Source organism: Balaenoptera physalus, assembly GCF_965194825.1.
Source record: "Balaenoptera physalus genome assembly, chromosome: 11".
NCBI lineage: Eukaryota > Metazoa > Chordata > Mammalia > Artiodactyla > Balaenopteridae > Balaenoptera > Balaenoptera physalus.
This window is the reverse complement of record NC_138896.1, coordinates 103,037,147-103,054,158: the sequence shown is the minus strand read 5'-3', so window position 1 is coordinate 103,054,158 and position 17,012 is coordinate 103,037,147. Positions and strand designations below refer to the sequence as shown.

At 47.6% G+C, this 17,012-nt stretch overlaps 1 protein-coding gene across 6 annotated transcripts in view; it reads left to right on the top strand.

Annotated features, from left to right (window-relative positions):
- SRGAP3 (SLIT-ROBO Rho GTPase activating protein 3) overlaps positions 1-17,012 on the top strand; it is a 277,808-nt gene that overhangs the window by 202,653 nt on the left and 58,143 nt on the right. For all 6 annotated transcript variants that reach the window (XR_014251404.1, XM_082415583.1, XM_082415582.1 and 3 more), the window contains exons 9-11: positions 1,810-2,007; positions 6,179-6,263; positions 15,769-15,796. Coding sequence is in view for 5 of the 6 variants with exons in the window: in XM_082415583.1 (XP_082271709.1) it covers positions 1,810-2,007; positions 6,179-6,263; positions 15,769-15,796 (311 nt within the window). In the remaining variant the exon portion in view is untranslated. The remainder of the gene's footprint in view (positions 1-1,809; positions 2,008-6,178; positions 6,264-15,768; positions 15,797-17,012) is intronic.

Genomic DNA, 17,012 nt, shown 5'->3' with positions numbered 1-17,012 from the left:
TTTTATCGTCAGAAATATAGTAGGTATTTTAAATTACACAAAGAAATAACCCAGGGCACACTAAACATGTCATAGATTCTGAGCTCCAGGAAGCTTCTGTCTCACCGTGGCCAGCACAGCTCCCTTGCAGCTGGTGGCTCAGGACTTCCGCCAGGTGGGCACAAATGGAAGTACCAGCTGGAGTGGCTCCATTCTGATGTGCACTGATGAGGCCACATGGGAGACCTCCTGTTCCAGCCAGGATGCCCCCACCCAGGGAGGACATCACCCAATTGGAGGACACCAGGACATGGGAGTGTCACCCGAGATCATGGGCAGGTCCATCCTTGAGAAGTACAGTTGAAGCTGGAGATGGGGAGCCGTGGTCCCTGTCTTCAGACCTCAAGAGGGCTGTTCTAGGCAGAGAGGACAGGTTGCTTTGTGTCTCCAAAAAGGACGTAGCCAGGACGAACGTGAGCCAGAGTGTAGCTAAGGATGAACGAATCAAAGCAGTCCCTGTGAGGAGGTTATGTGGAAACAAATTATATATTTGTTTCTCAAACCTGAGAAGAGAGAGAATACGGCCAGAGTGTTTTCTTTCTTTATTTATGCCCTACATCTTCCCCTGAAGCATTTTAAATTGTTTACATGGAACGGTATATGCTGTATATGGATAATAATGTTAATGGAATTTAAATTGGAAATCGGGGCCACGGAAGGGAGGGTGAAGCACATGCTCCTCAGGGTAGGCTGTTCATGGCCATGGAAGTGCTCAGTTTTCAACCGGAGCTTCTGTGAGGCTATGTTAGAAAGAACCGATTCACTCATTTATTCATTCAAGTATTTATTTAGCACATACTTTGCGCTAAACATTGTGCAGAGTTAAGTGAGTGGATGAGACAATATAGTACCTCCTCTCACAGAGTTTATGTTCTAGTGAGAAAACACAGGTGGTAAAACACAAAAGCGAATGAACCCATAAATGAATACGTACACAGAATATCAGACACTAAGTTAAGGATGGTGGTCGGGGGTGGGTGGGGGAGGCCTGATGTCACCAGGAGGCGACTTTTAAGTTGAGATCTGAGTGACAAGAGAGACTTTGAGCAGCAATCACTGTGCAGCGAATGTGGACGCAGTTCTCCCAGGACTGTGTTTGGAACGACCCTCCGTCCAAGTTCCGGTACGCCATTTAGGCACAGTTCAGTGAAGGGCTGTGGGGAGGCCGGGCCCTGCATGTGGAGCCTCCGGGGTCCCGCTCGGTCCTGGGAGAGGAGTCGGAGTCCTGGAGGACCGAGCACACTGTGTGTCTCTTGGGTCTATCTTCCTCGAGGCTGTTTTTTCTCAGTTAGGCTTGCATGGACTCAGTGGCCGACAGCGGGGGAGTTCACTCACTGAGGACAGTGCTGCCCTTATCCAGGCTGTGTCCCCTCCCTTCTCTGGATGAAGGAAACGGGGAGCGTTTCTAGCGTTGCTCCTCCTCAGGGACCTGCCTCCCAGGAGGAGCTAGTTTGGGGTTGTATAACCATAAAGAGACACAAACCTCAACACCCAAGTTCCTTGTTGGTCACAACATTCTCCGACGTTGTCTCCAGCAGAAGCAGTCCCATGACATGACTTTAGATTAGGCCACCTGGCTTCTCCCCCGAGCCAGCTGCTGGCCTTACTTTCCACATCACTGTAACGGGAATGAGCATCTTTGTCCTGCCTGCCTCCTGATGCTTTATGTGGAAGAAATAAAGCAACGGCTGGGAAAGGGCTTTGAGGTGTCAAAGGCATTCTGAGGCTGAAGGATTTCTGTCAACCTGAAGGATTTTTGTGTTTCCCCAGGTTAGAAAAACCCTGGACGCCACCATGCAGACCTTGCAGGACATGCTGACTGTGGAGGACTTCGACGTCTCCGACGCCTTCCAACACAGCCGGTCCACGGAGTCTGTGAAGTCAGCCGCCTCCGAGACCTACATGAGCAAGATCAACATCGCCAAGAGGAGAGCCAACCAGCAGGAGACAGAAATGTTTTATTTTACAGTAAGTGGCGCCCTGGCCCAGGATCCTCTGTCTGCCACCCCTCCCCCGGCAGTGATTTTGGGGAGCAGCCCAAACTGCTGGGAGCCAGAGCAACCACGTGGGTCAGTTAGACCTACAGTTCTTCCAGCGTGCTTTTCAGATTAAATTGCCTGGCGTGGCTTTGTGAAATGCAGAAAGTGAGCTACCAGTGGGTAGCACCAGCCTTGATCTTGGATTGACAGTTATTGTGATTTTCCTGTTCTAGAAAAAATACAGAGAGAGTTGTGTTCAGTAGCGTGAGAGGAAAAAGAGCTAACAGAGCCAGGTGCACGCCTCAAGTCACAACCCTCAAGTTTAGTGTATGGTTGTCATGTCAAGTTGTGTCAAATTTGGGCACGGACTCTGCAAACAACACCCTGAGTGATCTTTGCAAATTGCTGGTGAGTTGCCAGCCCTTCATGTAAAATCCCAGATTACTTACATTTCACTTGGCCACGGGAGAACAGGGATGAGAGGCATCGGGGCTTCATTTCAACGTGTATTTAGTGAACGTGGAATGGGGTTAGAAGGGACCTTACATCTTCCATCTGATGTTTGATCCTGTTCAACTCTATCCCTGCCCAAAAGTCATTCAGATTCTGCTTGAACAGCCCCAGATTAAAAAGCTCCCTCCTTCCCCAAACAACCCTTTTGTTTGGCTTGTGGCTGGCTATAGATATTATGATGTTTTCCCGTATCTCTGTTATCTTCAAAAATCTTCCTCACTAGGATTTCTGGTCATTGATCTTAATTCCGTTCTCTGGGGCAACCCAGAGAGAGGCTAATTCTACTTGACAGTCTGGCAAGGTTGCAGGGAGCTGGGTTTTTATTTCTCCAGGCTAAACATATCTACTTCTTTCAATCCAGCCTCTTAAGCTTTTGTTTTGAGTGCCCTCAGCATCCTAGCGACACTCTCCGGAACGTGTTCCACTTCTCGGTGCTTCTTCTAAGTAAGATTCCCAGCAGCAGAGTGACCAGCACAAAGCAGGGCTAAACTTTCACCTCCTTCCACATTAGGAGCTATGCTTCTCTTTCCATATGTCCTAAGATCATATTCTTTTTTTTTTTCTTAACCTAGTATCAGTTAAATCTCTATTCCCACCGTACTGCCATTAGACGAGGCCACCCTCCTCCTATGGGATGTGTAGGTGATGTCTTGGGTGGGTCTGATGTTTATTACCGCTTAGATTTCCTCTTGATGGGTTCAGCTCATGGTTCCAGACTGTCACGATCTTGATCCGGCTGCTCATCACATATGCTGTGTCTTCAGACCCTGTGTCTGCAGATTCAGTAAGCGTGGCTTCTGTACCTTAAAGTTTGTCAATAAAAAAAAACTAATTGGTACTTCAGGGCCCAGGCCAAAGACAGAGTTATTCAAAACATGCCACTAGGCTCATATTGATCCATTAATCAGCACTTTTAGATTGTGGTCATTTAACCAGTCACAAACCCACCCAATTCTAACATCCAACTCCATTTCATGCTGGGCCTCGTCAAATCCCTGTCAAAAACCAACGGTTGACGCCTACTGCATTTCCTTCATCAACACTCTTTGACTTTGTTGTTTTCAAGAAAGAACCGATTCACTCATTCATTCATTCAAGTATTTATTTAGCACATACTATGTGAATACTATGTGAATCAGCCCATGCCAGTTTCGGGGGCTCACCACTTCCACGAGGGGCCTACTGTGTTTGTAGAGAATTTATGGGTTACAAAGATAAGTGAGGAGTGTGGATGCGTATTGTCCCTTAGGCAGCAGAAGCAAAGAAGGGGGTTCAGCCTGCTTGAAATTAAAAGACAGCATCCATGATGGGGGTCATGGATGTTATATTTTGATCTGAATATTCAAGTTATCAATCTGGTTGGCTAGTACACCTCATGACGTGATGTTGTGACATTATTTAGGTATTTTAAGGACATAACACTCCTTTTAAAGCAAACATTAATATGATTCAATGGCATTCTTTCCTTCATGGGTCACACGTGAAGCCTGGGGGAAGCTTGGAAGAAGTAGCCGGATCCCCAAGCCCCAGAGCCCCAGTGTGTAATTTGCACTAACCAGGTGTAATTTGCACTAACCCACCAAAGCATGAGTTACAAGTTTGGGATTGGAGCTTCACCTGGCTTGGGACAGTGAGGCAGGATGGAGAGAATACCTACTTATACCACAGCTCTGCTTTTTATGGTGAATTCTTAAACACAGGGCGATAAAATCAGAGGGCTATATTACTGGAAGCATCCAGAGAGAGCCTCTAGGTGAATAGTTATCAAACCGAAGTGTGCTTTTGAATCATGTAGGAAGCTTGTTGAAAACGTAGGTTCCCAGACTACCACCCTCCCTGAGGTGGCACCCTGGAAATGTGAGCACTTCTGGGCCTCTGTGGTGCCCTCCTCGGGTTAGACTCACAGTCTTCCAGAGCAGGAATCTGCATGTGGACACTCTCCCCAGCTGGGTAGGAGGCCGCTGGTCCCTGTACCACACTTGGAGAAGCACCATGAGTCTACTCATTTTACCTTGAGGAGGGCATGAGGCCCAGAAATGTTCAGAAATCTGGCCAATATCACACACTGAGTGGCCGCAGCTCTGAGCTCTTTTTCCTTCTGGGGAGAATGGGAATGGTGATGCTTCCACCATTTGCCATCTGAGATTGCAGTGAGGACCAAATGTACATGTTTGAAAACCGTCTACAGATACAAGGGGGAGTGACTCTTAGCAACCACGGGACAAGGCCCTAGGAGCTAAGAAGGACCACGACCAAGGAGACAGGACGCCACAAGCCCCAGAAACCCAGCAGGGTGGGCCAGGGTGCGGTGACCTCAGTCTTATCCGGGCACATGTCAGCCCCCTCCCTGTGGGCCTTTCCCCACACCTGTCTTCAGCGGGAAGATGGTGACGTTCCAGATGTCCTGAGCTGCCGAAGCGCACTTCTTTGCTCCTCTGCACCCTTTCTGAGCCTTCTGGCTGGGGAATAGAATGGATTTTTTGGTGAGAAACTAGCTGGCAGATTTGGGGCAATCACATCCGTCCCTTTGCCTTCATTCTCAGGGCCTTTGTAGCTGCGTTCCCCTCTGCTTAGACCCTTCCCCTCCCATGTGCACCCACATGGCTCCCTTCCTCACCTCCTTCAGGCCGGGGCTGAAATGGCAACTTTGCAGTGAGGTCTGCCCTCACTCCCAGTTCCTCATTCCTGCCTCGTTTCCATCCCTAGCGTTCACCACCATTGACCAATTGTGTATTTTACTTATGTTTTTGTTAGTTTATTGTCTCTCTCCTACTCTGCTATGTCAGTCCCACCAGGTCAGAGATTCAGCTGAATTTCTCAGCACCTACTATATGCCTGGCACAGCTGTAGGCACCAAGGATCCAGAAAGGAACCTGCATGGACGGTGCCTACAGTGGCTCATGGTCCAGCAGAGAGGGCTCCCGGCCTGTGATTGGGCGACGTGGGGTGGGCAGGGCTGAGGGAAGCTGGTAGTTGTGTAGAGGCACGGCTGAGGCCAGGCTGAACTGGGGGCAGGTAGATGTGTTTCTGTTCTGGGTGTCCCGTTCCTGGCACGGCTTCCAAGTGCATTGTGCTTGGCCAGGCCCCAGAACTAGAGGCAGCCTGGGGTCCCAGGGCAAATCATTTCTTGTGCCAGCCTCACCTTTCTCATCTGTAAAAAGAAGAAAATCATATCCCCAAATGCAGTTCGGGTTAGTTTAATAGGAACGTCTCCAGGGGCCTGTAGTGCCCTTCCTCCTTCAGAGTGCAGCCAGATAAAATGAGACATGTTCTGAGGCTCCCCTCTGACAGATCTGATAACGCTCTCTTGTCTCGGCTGCACGCTCTTGGCCCAGAAGCACGGAGGAACTTTGATGGCTAAAGAAGCCCACTGCCCGGGCTCCTGCAGTCCTCACCTGACAGAAGCACCTTTCACTGCGCCCATCCCCCGAGCTTTCTCTGTGTTCCCAAACTGACCTGACATGCCTCATAGGACTGGACAGCCACGCTTTGCAGAGCTGGGTATCTGATGGAGCTGACGCAGAAACCCCTTTCCCCGTGCCTGGGGCCTTGAGGGTGTCCTCCCGCCCTGGAGGCCCATTATGGAGGCAGAAATGGCAGGACTTGGCCCTGCGATCGGTAATGTCCTTGTGCCTTGTGTCTTACAGAAATTTAAAGAATATGTGAACGGCAGTAACCTCATCACTAAGCTACAGGCCAAGCATGACTTACTCAAGCAGACTCTGGGTGAAGGTGAGTCAGGTGGCAGAGGCCGGCAAGGGGGGCTGTCTTCCCCGCTGGGTTGTGTTGTCGTGCCTTGAGCTGTTTCACATGGAGATCCCGGGCACTTGGTGGAATGAGGCCTGGTCCTGGAGCCACCTACCAGGGTGAGCAGTCTGGAAAAATAGCTCTGGTACAGATGCTGAGGGGGTCCAGTCTGGCTGCAGAAACTATGGGGCAAACACAAGTCTTAGTTTGGGTTGTGGAGGAGGGTCCCAGATAAAGTGATGAGGGTCCCCAATAGGTAGGGGGTGGGATTCAGGGAACAGGCGTCTGCAGTGTTGCTTTTTAGCAGATTCTGTTTGCCAGGAATACTATTGGAGTGCCTGGCCAGGATTCGAGGTCCAAGAAGGAGAATGCATATGTGTAAAGCAGAGTTTGGTCCTTGGGAGACCTGGGGGCTAGACTTAAAGCTCCCCAAAGGCTTCCAACGATGGGTGGGATAAAATCCCAACTGCTCCCATGGCACACGAGGCCCAAGGTCACTTGACCTCTGCCTGCCTCCCTGACCTCATCTACCCATCCTCCACTCCCCTACTGTACTCCAGCGGCACTGAGCTCCTTTCTGCACATCAAAGCTCACCTAAGAAATGAAATTGAGTTATTTGTAGTGAGGTGGATGGACCTAGAGTCTGTCATACAGGGTGAAGTAAGTCAGAAAGAGAAAAACAAATACCATGTGCTAACACATATATATGGAATCTAAAAAAAAAAAAAAGTGGTCATGAAGAACCTAGGGGCAAGACGGGAATAAAGACACAGACCTACTAGAGAATGGACTTGAGGACACGGGGAGGGGGAAGGGTAAGCTGGGACAAAGTGAGAGAGTGGCATGGACATATATACACTACCAAACATAAAATAGATAACTAGTGGGAAGCAGCCGCACAGCACAGGGAGATCAGCTCAGTGCTTTGTGACCACCTAGAGGGGTGGGAGGGAGGGAGACGCAAGAGGGAGGAGATATGGGGATATATGTATATGTATAGCTGATTCACTTTGTTATACAGCAGAAACTAACACACCATTGTAAAGCAATTATACTCCAATAAAGATGTTAAAAAAATTAAAAAAAAAAAGCTCATCCAACTTATTCCTGCTTCAGGGCCTTTGCATCTGCTGTTCCCACTGCCTGCAATGCCCTTACCCTATGTCTCTGTGTGGATGGCTCCCTATCAGCTCCCTTCAGCTGTCAGCACAGATGTCACTTCCTTCTGAGACACTCCTGCCACCCAGCCTCAAGGAATCACCACCTCTGTCCCAACACTCTCTCTGTTTGATATTCCTCATCTCACTCATCACCATGTGAAATCATCCTATATACTATTTGTTCACCTGCTTATTGTCGTTGGTCACACCCCCACCCCCAAGAGCATCATATCTTCAACCAGAGTAGGGACTTCCTTGCTTATTTTGTCCACCACTTTATCTAGTGTCTAGAACAGTGCCTGGCTCATATCAGGCACTCAGAAGCCACTGAATGAACGTTGAATGGAAAGGTCACCAGAACATGAACTAGAAACCATCCAAGGTCAAGGATGTGTCAACCGAAAACAAAAATACACACCCTAAGAGCTGAGAGTTATATTTTATTCAGTGGACAAAATTGAGGACTTAAGCCCAGGCCACAGCATCTCAGATAACTCTGAGACACTGTTCCAAAGAGGCAAGGTGGGAAGCCAGGATATATAGGAGTTTTTGCAACAAAGACCAGGTAGTCGGAACATCTAAAGATTGCTGTTAATAAAGGAAAACCAGACATCTCACGTTAAGGAATTTGGCACTTTTCTATATATGGGAAGATGCAAGAGTCGGGGCTCAGTGCAGTCATTCCTTTGATATGCACCTCAGCTCTCTGGAGCCAGTATCCTGTCTTTTCTCATCCTGAGTTAACTCAGGGTGCACCATTTGTTGGGGGTGGGGGCGGGGGCGGGTGGCTGCAGTATCTGATGTTTCACTGGTGGGCATTATATTTCATTTATTTATTTATTTATTTAGGCTACATCGGGTCGTAGTTGCGGCACGCAGGATCTTTGTTGCGGCATGTGGGATCTTTCATTGCAGCACGCGGGCTCTTTGTTGCAGCACGCGGGCTCTTTGTTGCGGCACGCCGGCTTCTCTCTAGTTATGGCACGCGGGCTCTAGAGTGCGCACAGCCTCAGTAGTTGTGGCACTCTGGCTTAGTTGTCCTGTGGCATGTGGGATCTTAGTTCCCCAACCGGGGGCTGAATCTGTCCCCTGCATTGGAAAGTGGATTCTCGACCACTGGACCACCAGGGAAGTCCCTGGGCATTATGTTTCCATGCCAAGCTCCCGCAGGGCTCTCCGTCGGGAGTGGCTGTAGTGGCTGATGCCTGCAACATCCCTTGTTTACTGATATGGCAGGTGGCATTTTTAGTTCACAGATGGTTTATAGCAAGTCCTGGTGGCCCTGGAGCCGGGTATGAGGCTCAGCTTTGAGGGGAGGAGCTGACCTGGGGCTTCTGAAGCTGCTGGGCAACCTCAGAGATAGTCTTGTGTTCTGTTTAGAGAGGGCTGTTGGCTGAAGGATGTGCTCCACTGAAAGGGAAGAAAAAATGGGGTCTGGGAAACAGGGGGCCAGTACAAGAGAGATGAAGGGAATTTCTAAGATGATGATGCCAGTAGATCCCGAGATGACAGCTTGAAGCAGCCTAGAGAGCTCCCAGGAGTGTTCTGGGGAAGGAGTGTGACAGGACGAGAGTTGTGCTGGGCTGTGGGGCTGGTGGTCACTGCCGGTGGGAGTTCGCTGTCCGCAACATGTCCTTGCCTTCCCTGGCTCGCTCTCTTCTCCCTGTGGGTGCACATTCTAGTGGCTGTGTCCTGGCCACACAAGTCCCTAATTCCTGTCCACTCAGCAGCTATCAAGGGGGCTGCCAGGCTCTGCAGGCGCTTGGCATTTGTGAGCCCCATGCTTTAGAAGAACTGGTGAAAAATGAAACCATTTCCCAACCCCAAGGCACTTACAGTCTAGCTGGGAGACAACACATGAATTCATAAAAAATTAAATAGCGATAACACTATCCCACAGAAATACTGACTGAATTGCCAGGTGAACAGTACAGACTCTGAGGGTTGTGAGTCCAGAGAGGGAGGTTTCGTTGTGGGCCCAGGAGAGCTGGAAAGGCTTCAAGGAAGCTGAATAACTAGGGCTTGAAGGAACAGCCAGGACTTTAAAACTAATACCAATGGAACTTTTTCAATCAACTTTGTTGACATATAATGGATATATCATAAAATGCATCCATTTTATGTGTAGAATTCAGTTTTGACAAACGCATACATCCACCTGTCACCACCACGCGGAATTTTGCTTGTGCCTCTTTGCAGTCAGCCGCCCCCATCCTCCACCTCAAGGCGCCACTGATCTGATTTCTATTGCCATAGACTAGTTTTGTGTGTTCTAGCTGGTGAGAGCTGGGGAGCTCTTGGAGGTGATGGAAATGTTCTATATTCTGCTTTGGGTGGTGGTTAGACATGGGTGTTTACATTTGTCAAAACTCATTGATGGAGAGGAAGAGTTGGGGAGAAGGAGTTGCAATGAGCTTTTTCTTCATTTCCCCCGTCCCGCCCCTCTACATTCTGCCCATCCTGACATTTCAGTATTGGACCAGGCGAGCGGGGCCATGGAGGAGTGTGGGTAACACGGAGGAACAAGAACAGCAAGAATAGAGGGAAAGGGGAGAGACAGAAAGTCCTAGAGAGGAGCTTGGGTGTGTGTGTGACGGGGGCAGCTTCCATGGCTCGCAGAATCAGTTTTTATGGTCATGTGATGGGGGGCTGCTGCTCATGAGTCGTAGCAAAAGGTGGGTCCATGTGAGTTGCTGGCTACTTGTATTTTCAAAATCAGATACCCTGGATTTAGAAAACAAGATGTTCTTTTGAAAAATAAGATCCCAGACGAGGAAGTGCTTCTCTCCAGCTCCTCCATGAGTGCTCTCACATGCAACCTTTTATTCCTGCCCTTGCCTGAATGGCCTTAATGAAATAATAATAATAATTAGTTTTGGCTGGCGTAACTCCTGACCCATTTGGTCTTCCAAGTTTATTTAGCCTTCAGCTGCGCCTTGCTTTGAGATGTGATTTATGAGTCCTTCTTCTGACTTTTGAGCTGAAGAGCAACAAAAAACTGAAAATGCAACTTCAGAAGTACAATGGAGGCTAAGAAAGAGCCATCTAGAAGAATTTCCATAGTCCTGTTTTCTCATAAGCCAGCTATGAGGAAAGCCCACTGTGCTTCTTTTGATAACTGGGATGGGTCTTGTTAGACTGGTCAATTCTGGCGAAGTTTTTTGTTTTTTTTTTTAACATCTTTATTGGAGTATAATTGCTGGTGTTAGTTGTGTTAGTTTCTACTGTATAACAAAGTGAATCAGCTATATGCATACGTATATCCCCATATCCCCTCCCTCTTGCATCTCCCTCCCACCCTCCTTATCTCACCCCTCTAGGTGGTCACAGGGCACTGAGCTGATCTCCCTGTGCTATGTGGCTGCTTCCCACTAGCTATCTATTTTACGTTTGGTAGTGTATATATGTCCATGCCACCCTCTCACTTCGTCCCAGCTTACCCTTCCCCCTCCCCATATCCTTAAGTCCATTCTCTACGTCTGTGTCTTTATTCCTGTTCTGCCCCTAGGTTCATTGGAACCATCTTTTTTTTTAGATTCCATATATGTGTGTCAGCATATGGTATTTCTTTTTCTCTTTCTGACTTACTTCACTCTGTATGACAGACTCTAGGTCCATCCACCTCACTACAAATAACTCAAATTTCATTTCTATTCATGGCTGAGTAATATTCCATTGTATATATGTGCCACATTTTCTTTATCCATTCATCTGTCAATAGACTCTAAGGTTACTTCCATGTCCTGGCTACTGTAAATAGAGCTGCAATGAACATTGTGGTACATGACTCTTTTTGAATTATGGTTTTCTCAGGGTATATGCCCAGTAGTAGGATTGCTGGGTCATATGGTAGTTCTATTTTTAGTTTTTTAAGGAACCTCCATACTGTTCTCCATAGTTTTTTTAATTTTAATAAACTTTGTTTTAGAATAGTTTTATATTTATAGAAACGTTGCAAAGGTAAGATAGTACAGTTCCCATATACTCCACATCCAATTTCCCCTATTATTAATATCTTCATTTTACACGAAAATGGTATATTTGTCACAATTAATGAATATTGATACATTATTATTAACTGAAGTTAGTAAATTACTGAATTACTGAAAAAACTGAAGCTGAAACCAAATCTTCAGTCATTTTTGTGTCTCCCCTGTACAATAAAGGTATATGTGGATTCTAAGGGCATTAGGGGAAAGGGGAGAATTTGCGCTGACTTAGTTTGATAAAGATCTCGCCCATTGGGCAAAGTTGGGGCATGAAAAATTGAGCGGGCCAAAGAAAGCTCAGAATCTTCTAATTCACTCTTCTGAGCATCTTCAGATGATTCCCCTCTACCTGGACATGTTAACTCTTCCATTCAGTAGAAAGCTCTTCTAAGAGTGGGGCTAGGGTAGGGTGACACCCGCATCAATGGCCTTTTTATGTCACCTGAGAGCTATTTTATATTGGGGGGATAATCTGGTCATTTTGAAAACAGGTGAGAAATATGGGGCCAAGTGGAATATTTTTACTAAAAAGATACAAAGCTTTTTTTAAAAATGAAATGAAATATCATGTCTAGTGCCTCAGTTTCTCTCAAGTACTCTTTTGACAGCACGCCTCAAAGAAACCACAAGTTGGAGGAAACTAGGTCTTTTGGGTCACCCTCACTTAGAAGTGAATTTTTGAACATGACACACAAGTCAAAATGCTTCTAGGTGCCCTGCAAATTGTCATTCCTTGTTACAAATGTCACTGCCACATCTTGGGAACAAGAGTGCACGCCCTTATGTGCCCTTGGCTGTTGCTATGTCGTTTTATTGGCCAGAGGATTCTTAGTTTATCATCTCTGAGTCTTAGATTTCTGACCTCTTTATTGTCCTGGGTAGTCAGTAAGCTCCAGGGTTTACACTTAAGATATGGGTGAGTTTTCTTTCAACTTACTCTATAGCCCCTCTAGGGTGAATGGTGCATTGTCTATAAAAGGGATGAGACATAACCTTTTCAGGCCAAGATTTAATAGCCCATTACAGAGCAAAATGTCCACTGGGACCAGGACAGTCTGACCTTCTAGAAAATGACTGAGCCACCAACTATAAAATATGTTTTTAAAATCCCAAGAGGTCTCAGGTGGTAAAGGGCAGAACATTTTTGATTTCTGTTATTTGTTAGAAGTTGAAACACCATATTCCAAAAGATGTTTCTGGTAAAGAGGTTCTTGAGATCTGGAATGTGAGTCAAAGCTGAAGGAGAATAAATTCGATTCGTTGCCAGAGGAAGGTCTGTCTTGAGTGTGTTCTGACATATTCCACTCCAGGACCCAGATCCTTTGATTCCTACCTACCCCTTTCTTCCCCCCTGGCCATCCATTCATCTGTCCATCCATCCATGGGGACACAGTATATACAAGACGAACAAGGTTCCTGCCCTCATGGGGAAGAGAGACCTCAAACAGAAAACCATTAAGTAAAGAATTATAACTGTGAGTGTCCTCGAATAGAAAATTGGGGCTGAGATAGAGAATAGTTGTGTATGGGGTTGGGGAGCACTGGGGCACCTGCTTTAGGTTGTGTGATCAGAGAGGCCTCCGAGGGGAGGTGATGTTTAAGCTGAGACTGAAGGATGGGAAGGCGTCAGCCACGTGAAAAACTGGGGAGAGAGTGTTTGGGGCAGAGGGAATAGCCTGTGTGAAGGCAGGAAGGGATGTGGTGAGGTAGGACTAAACGAAGGGCACTGTGCCTGGACCACAGTGAGTATGTAGGGGAGTGGGCAATTCTGGAACCAAGAGGAGGTAGAGCAGGAACCTCTTCCTAGGTCCCCTTTGTCAGTCAGAGTTGCACAGCTGACTACAGCCCTAAGGGAAATGATGTGCTTTATAGTCAACCCAAGCCACTGGCTGATGCTTTCACGAGTGGGCTGCCATCAGCTTCAACTCAGGGTCTTAGATCTACGTGAAAATTTAACTCAAATTGATGTCTGGTAGGAATTTGCCCCAGACCCCAGACACACAATCAAATTAAGCAGAGCAAATTTTCCTGTTTTACCTAACTTTTCTCCTTTCCTGCTTTGGCTTCAGTTCAGCCAGCTGCAGTCACTCTTGTAACTGCTTGTGACTTTGGTCAGGAATTAAGGAATTGTGTGCTGATTCGCTCCAAGTTTTATTCTCAGACTTCTCTAACTCTCTTCCTCCCCTCATTTTTCTCCCCATTCAGCATTGTTTTCTGAAACAATAGAGAAACATAAATGCTCTGTTCTTTTTTTTTAAATAAAGTCCCTTCATGTGAATGCTAGATGGGATTCTAGGGTCTGGAGCTGTTCTGTCCAATATGGTGGCCACAGGCCACATGAGGCTATTGAACACTTGAATCGTGGCTAGTCTGAATTGAGATGTGTAAAACGAGCACCAGATTTCAAAGAGTTAGTAATATATATATCTTATTAATGTTTATATTGATACATATTGAAATATTTTTGATAGATTAAATGCAATGTGTCATTAAAATTAATCTTTCATGTTTCTCTTTACTTTTTATATGTGGCTACTAGAAATTGTGGCTTGCATTATATTTCCATGGGACAGCACTGGCTTAGAGGTTCTCTACTGCACCATAAAAATAATGAAGTACTGAATCATGCTGTGGATGAACCTCAAAAGCATTATGCTCGGTGAAAGAAGCCAAATGCAAAAGATCACATATTGTATGATTCTATTTTTATGAAATATCCAGAATAAGCAGATCTATAGAGACAGAGAGTGGATGAGTGATTGCCATAGGCTGGAGATGGGAAGAGGGAGTGACTATAGATCAGCACAAGGGATCTTTTCAATGTGATGGAAATGTTCTAAAACTGAGTTGTGGTGATGGTTGCACAACTTTGAATATTTACTAAAAATCACTGAATTATACATTTTAAATGTGTGAATTTTATATGTAAATTATACCTCAATAATTAAAAAAGAGGGCAGTGGATATGAGTCTGGAATTCCAGGGAAATGTAAGATCTGGAGATTAAGTTAGGAAGTCTCAGCAAGCATTTGAGATCACCTAGAGAGGGTGGGTAGGTGCAGTTTGCATCCTGGGGGCATTCCAATATTTAGAGGTTAGAGTGTGGACAGATGAGGAGACAACAAGAGAAACTGAGGAACAGCCTGAAGGGCAGGAAGGACACCTGGAAAGTGTACAGAGTCATGAAAATCAAGAGGAAAAAGCTTTATAAGAAGAAGGGAGTGATTAACTGAGGTAGGCAGTGCTGAGTGCTGAGCAGTCAGGTAAGAGCAGAGGAGACATTGGGTTCAGCCGCACAGAGCAGTCCCCGTGGAGTGGTGAGGACAAAAGCCAGCTGCAGTAAGGCAAGAGGAGGAAGCGACAGGGACTCCAAACAGAGCTCCTTCAGGAAGTTTTGCTGGAAAGGAGAGCTGAGAAATGGAGATTGAGTTAGAGGAGAAATGGGGTCAATGGGAGGCTTAAAAGGCAGGTTGGATATATCCAGTGTACGTGTTGATACGCTGATGGAAATGATCCAGAAGAGAGGAGACTGGCGATGCTAGAGAGAGGGGAGACACTTGCAGAAGCAAAGCCCCTGAAAAGGGCCAAGGGCATGGGACCTGCAGCACGGGGTCTGGGTTTTAGCAGAAGCAGGATGCTTCCTCCAGAGCACCGGGAAAAGGAGGTAGCAGGGGAGTGGGCAGGCGCAGGTAGGTGGGTAGGTCTCATGGTGGTACCCAGAGACCCTGTCTTATTGATTTTGTTTTCCAGTGAAGGAAGCGAGAAGGTCTTCAGCTGAGGATGAAGGCAGGAGGGCTGGGGGTGGGTGCTTCGGGGGTTGAGTAACAACAGAAGGTGTCTTATGGCTGATACCCTTCAGTGCCAGGCATGACAGGTGCTCAGTAAACCTTTGTGGACATAAAGCAGTGCATGAGCTCTCGAGCTGGGGTATGCATAGAAGAGAGTACCGGGAGTGCTTGTCAAAATGCAGATTCCTGGGTCCTTATCCAGGAAAGAGCCAAAAACTCTGCATTTTTGACAAGAGTTCCAGAAGATTCTGATGCCAGTGGTCAGCAGGTTGTAGTTTGAGAACCGCTGGAAAAAAAACTGTGTAGGAACAATAACAAATGAAATATATGTGAACATGGCCCTACAAATAGGAGGCACTGAGGATTTAATAAGACTCAGTTCTTCGTAACAGAACATACCTTAGGCATAATAAGATTTCCCATTTCACAAATAATTAAGGTGTTGTTTCTTGTTTTTAGAAAAAGATGAATGTTCTCCGCTCAAAAATAAAATAAACCAACAAAAATGAAAACAAAACCAACAATTAAATCAATGTACACTTTTCTTTCCAGGGGAGAGAGCAGAATGCGGTACAACCAGGTAAGAGCGGTGCATCTTGTTTCCTTCACCTGCTGCCTGAGTGGGCAGTGGGAGGAGGGGGGAGGAGCAGGACAGGCGGGGAGGTGGCGAGACAGTGCTGGAGCTCAGGGCAGCGGAGGAGTCTTAGAGGGGACAGCGCCTCGCCCGTGTCCCCACGGGGGTGTGGCTGTGCTGAGAGGGAAGGCAAAGGTCTTTTGGCTGCTCTGCTGGTTCCAGCGTTAGACTGGTGACGGGGAGGGGGCCTTTCAGAGCTGCTGTGGGAAGTGGGTGTCGTCCCTCGTTGCCATCCATCTGGTGGGAGGACGGGAAGGTAATATATATTGCAGAGTGGCCGAGGGCAACCAGGAGAAGCCAGAGGCTGTGGGGTAGCTGCCCACCTGTCTCCCCATCCGTTCTATGGCTGCTGAGCAAACCGCCGAGGCGTGGGGCCCAGCCCTGGGTCCCAGTTTGCCAAGGCTCCGGGTTTGGCTGGAACCGCACACCACCGGGCCCACGCATGCGCATATCCACGCGAGCGCGCGCAGACGCTCGCTACTGCCTGCCCTGGCTTTGGACCTCGCAGCACTGGGATGGCCTGATGGCAGAGCCCCTGGTGGGGGAAGTAATAGTGGGCAGCTTCTGCTTTCTCTCCAGCTCGCTCAACGTTATCCTCTGGGCTTTTCCCTGAGCAGACCAGAACCAGTGAACACTTTCACTCAGCAGCTGGTAGCTGAGAGGCTGGCTTCAGGACTGGACCTTTCCTCTACCTGCAGAGAGTTTAGGTCCATAAGCAGCCCTGTCGCTGCCCGGGTTCCTTAGAGCCCATCCATTTCCGTGTTCCCAGCAACGCCTGTCCCACTGCCCAAGTTGAATTGACCTGGTGGCCCAGAGGCCTGCACTTTTCCATCATGTGGCCATTGAGAGCTACTTCTGCCTCATTCTGGGCCCAGTGACCCAAAGACATCCTTTTCCCACAAGTTCTTCCCAGTGGCCCAGAATCCTGGAAAGCTGTCCTACTTGGCAAGAGGGAGGATGAACCCTTAACTCCCGCCTCATCTGGAAGGGAGTTGGCTGGGAAAAGGCTTGGAAAGCTCTGGGGTTTTCAGTTTGCTGGCCCAGGGTGGGGGAAGACTGAGGGCTCTCCAGAAGCTTAGCCCGTGCAGCTGTTCCTCTAGGCCCCAGCAGTCCCCGGACATTGGGATGATTCATGATACCAGGCGAGGCCCTCCCAGCACAT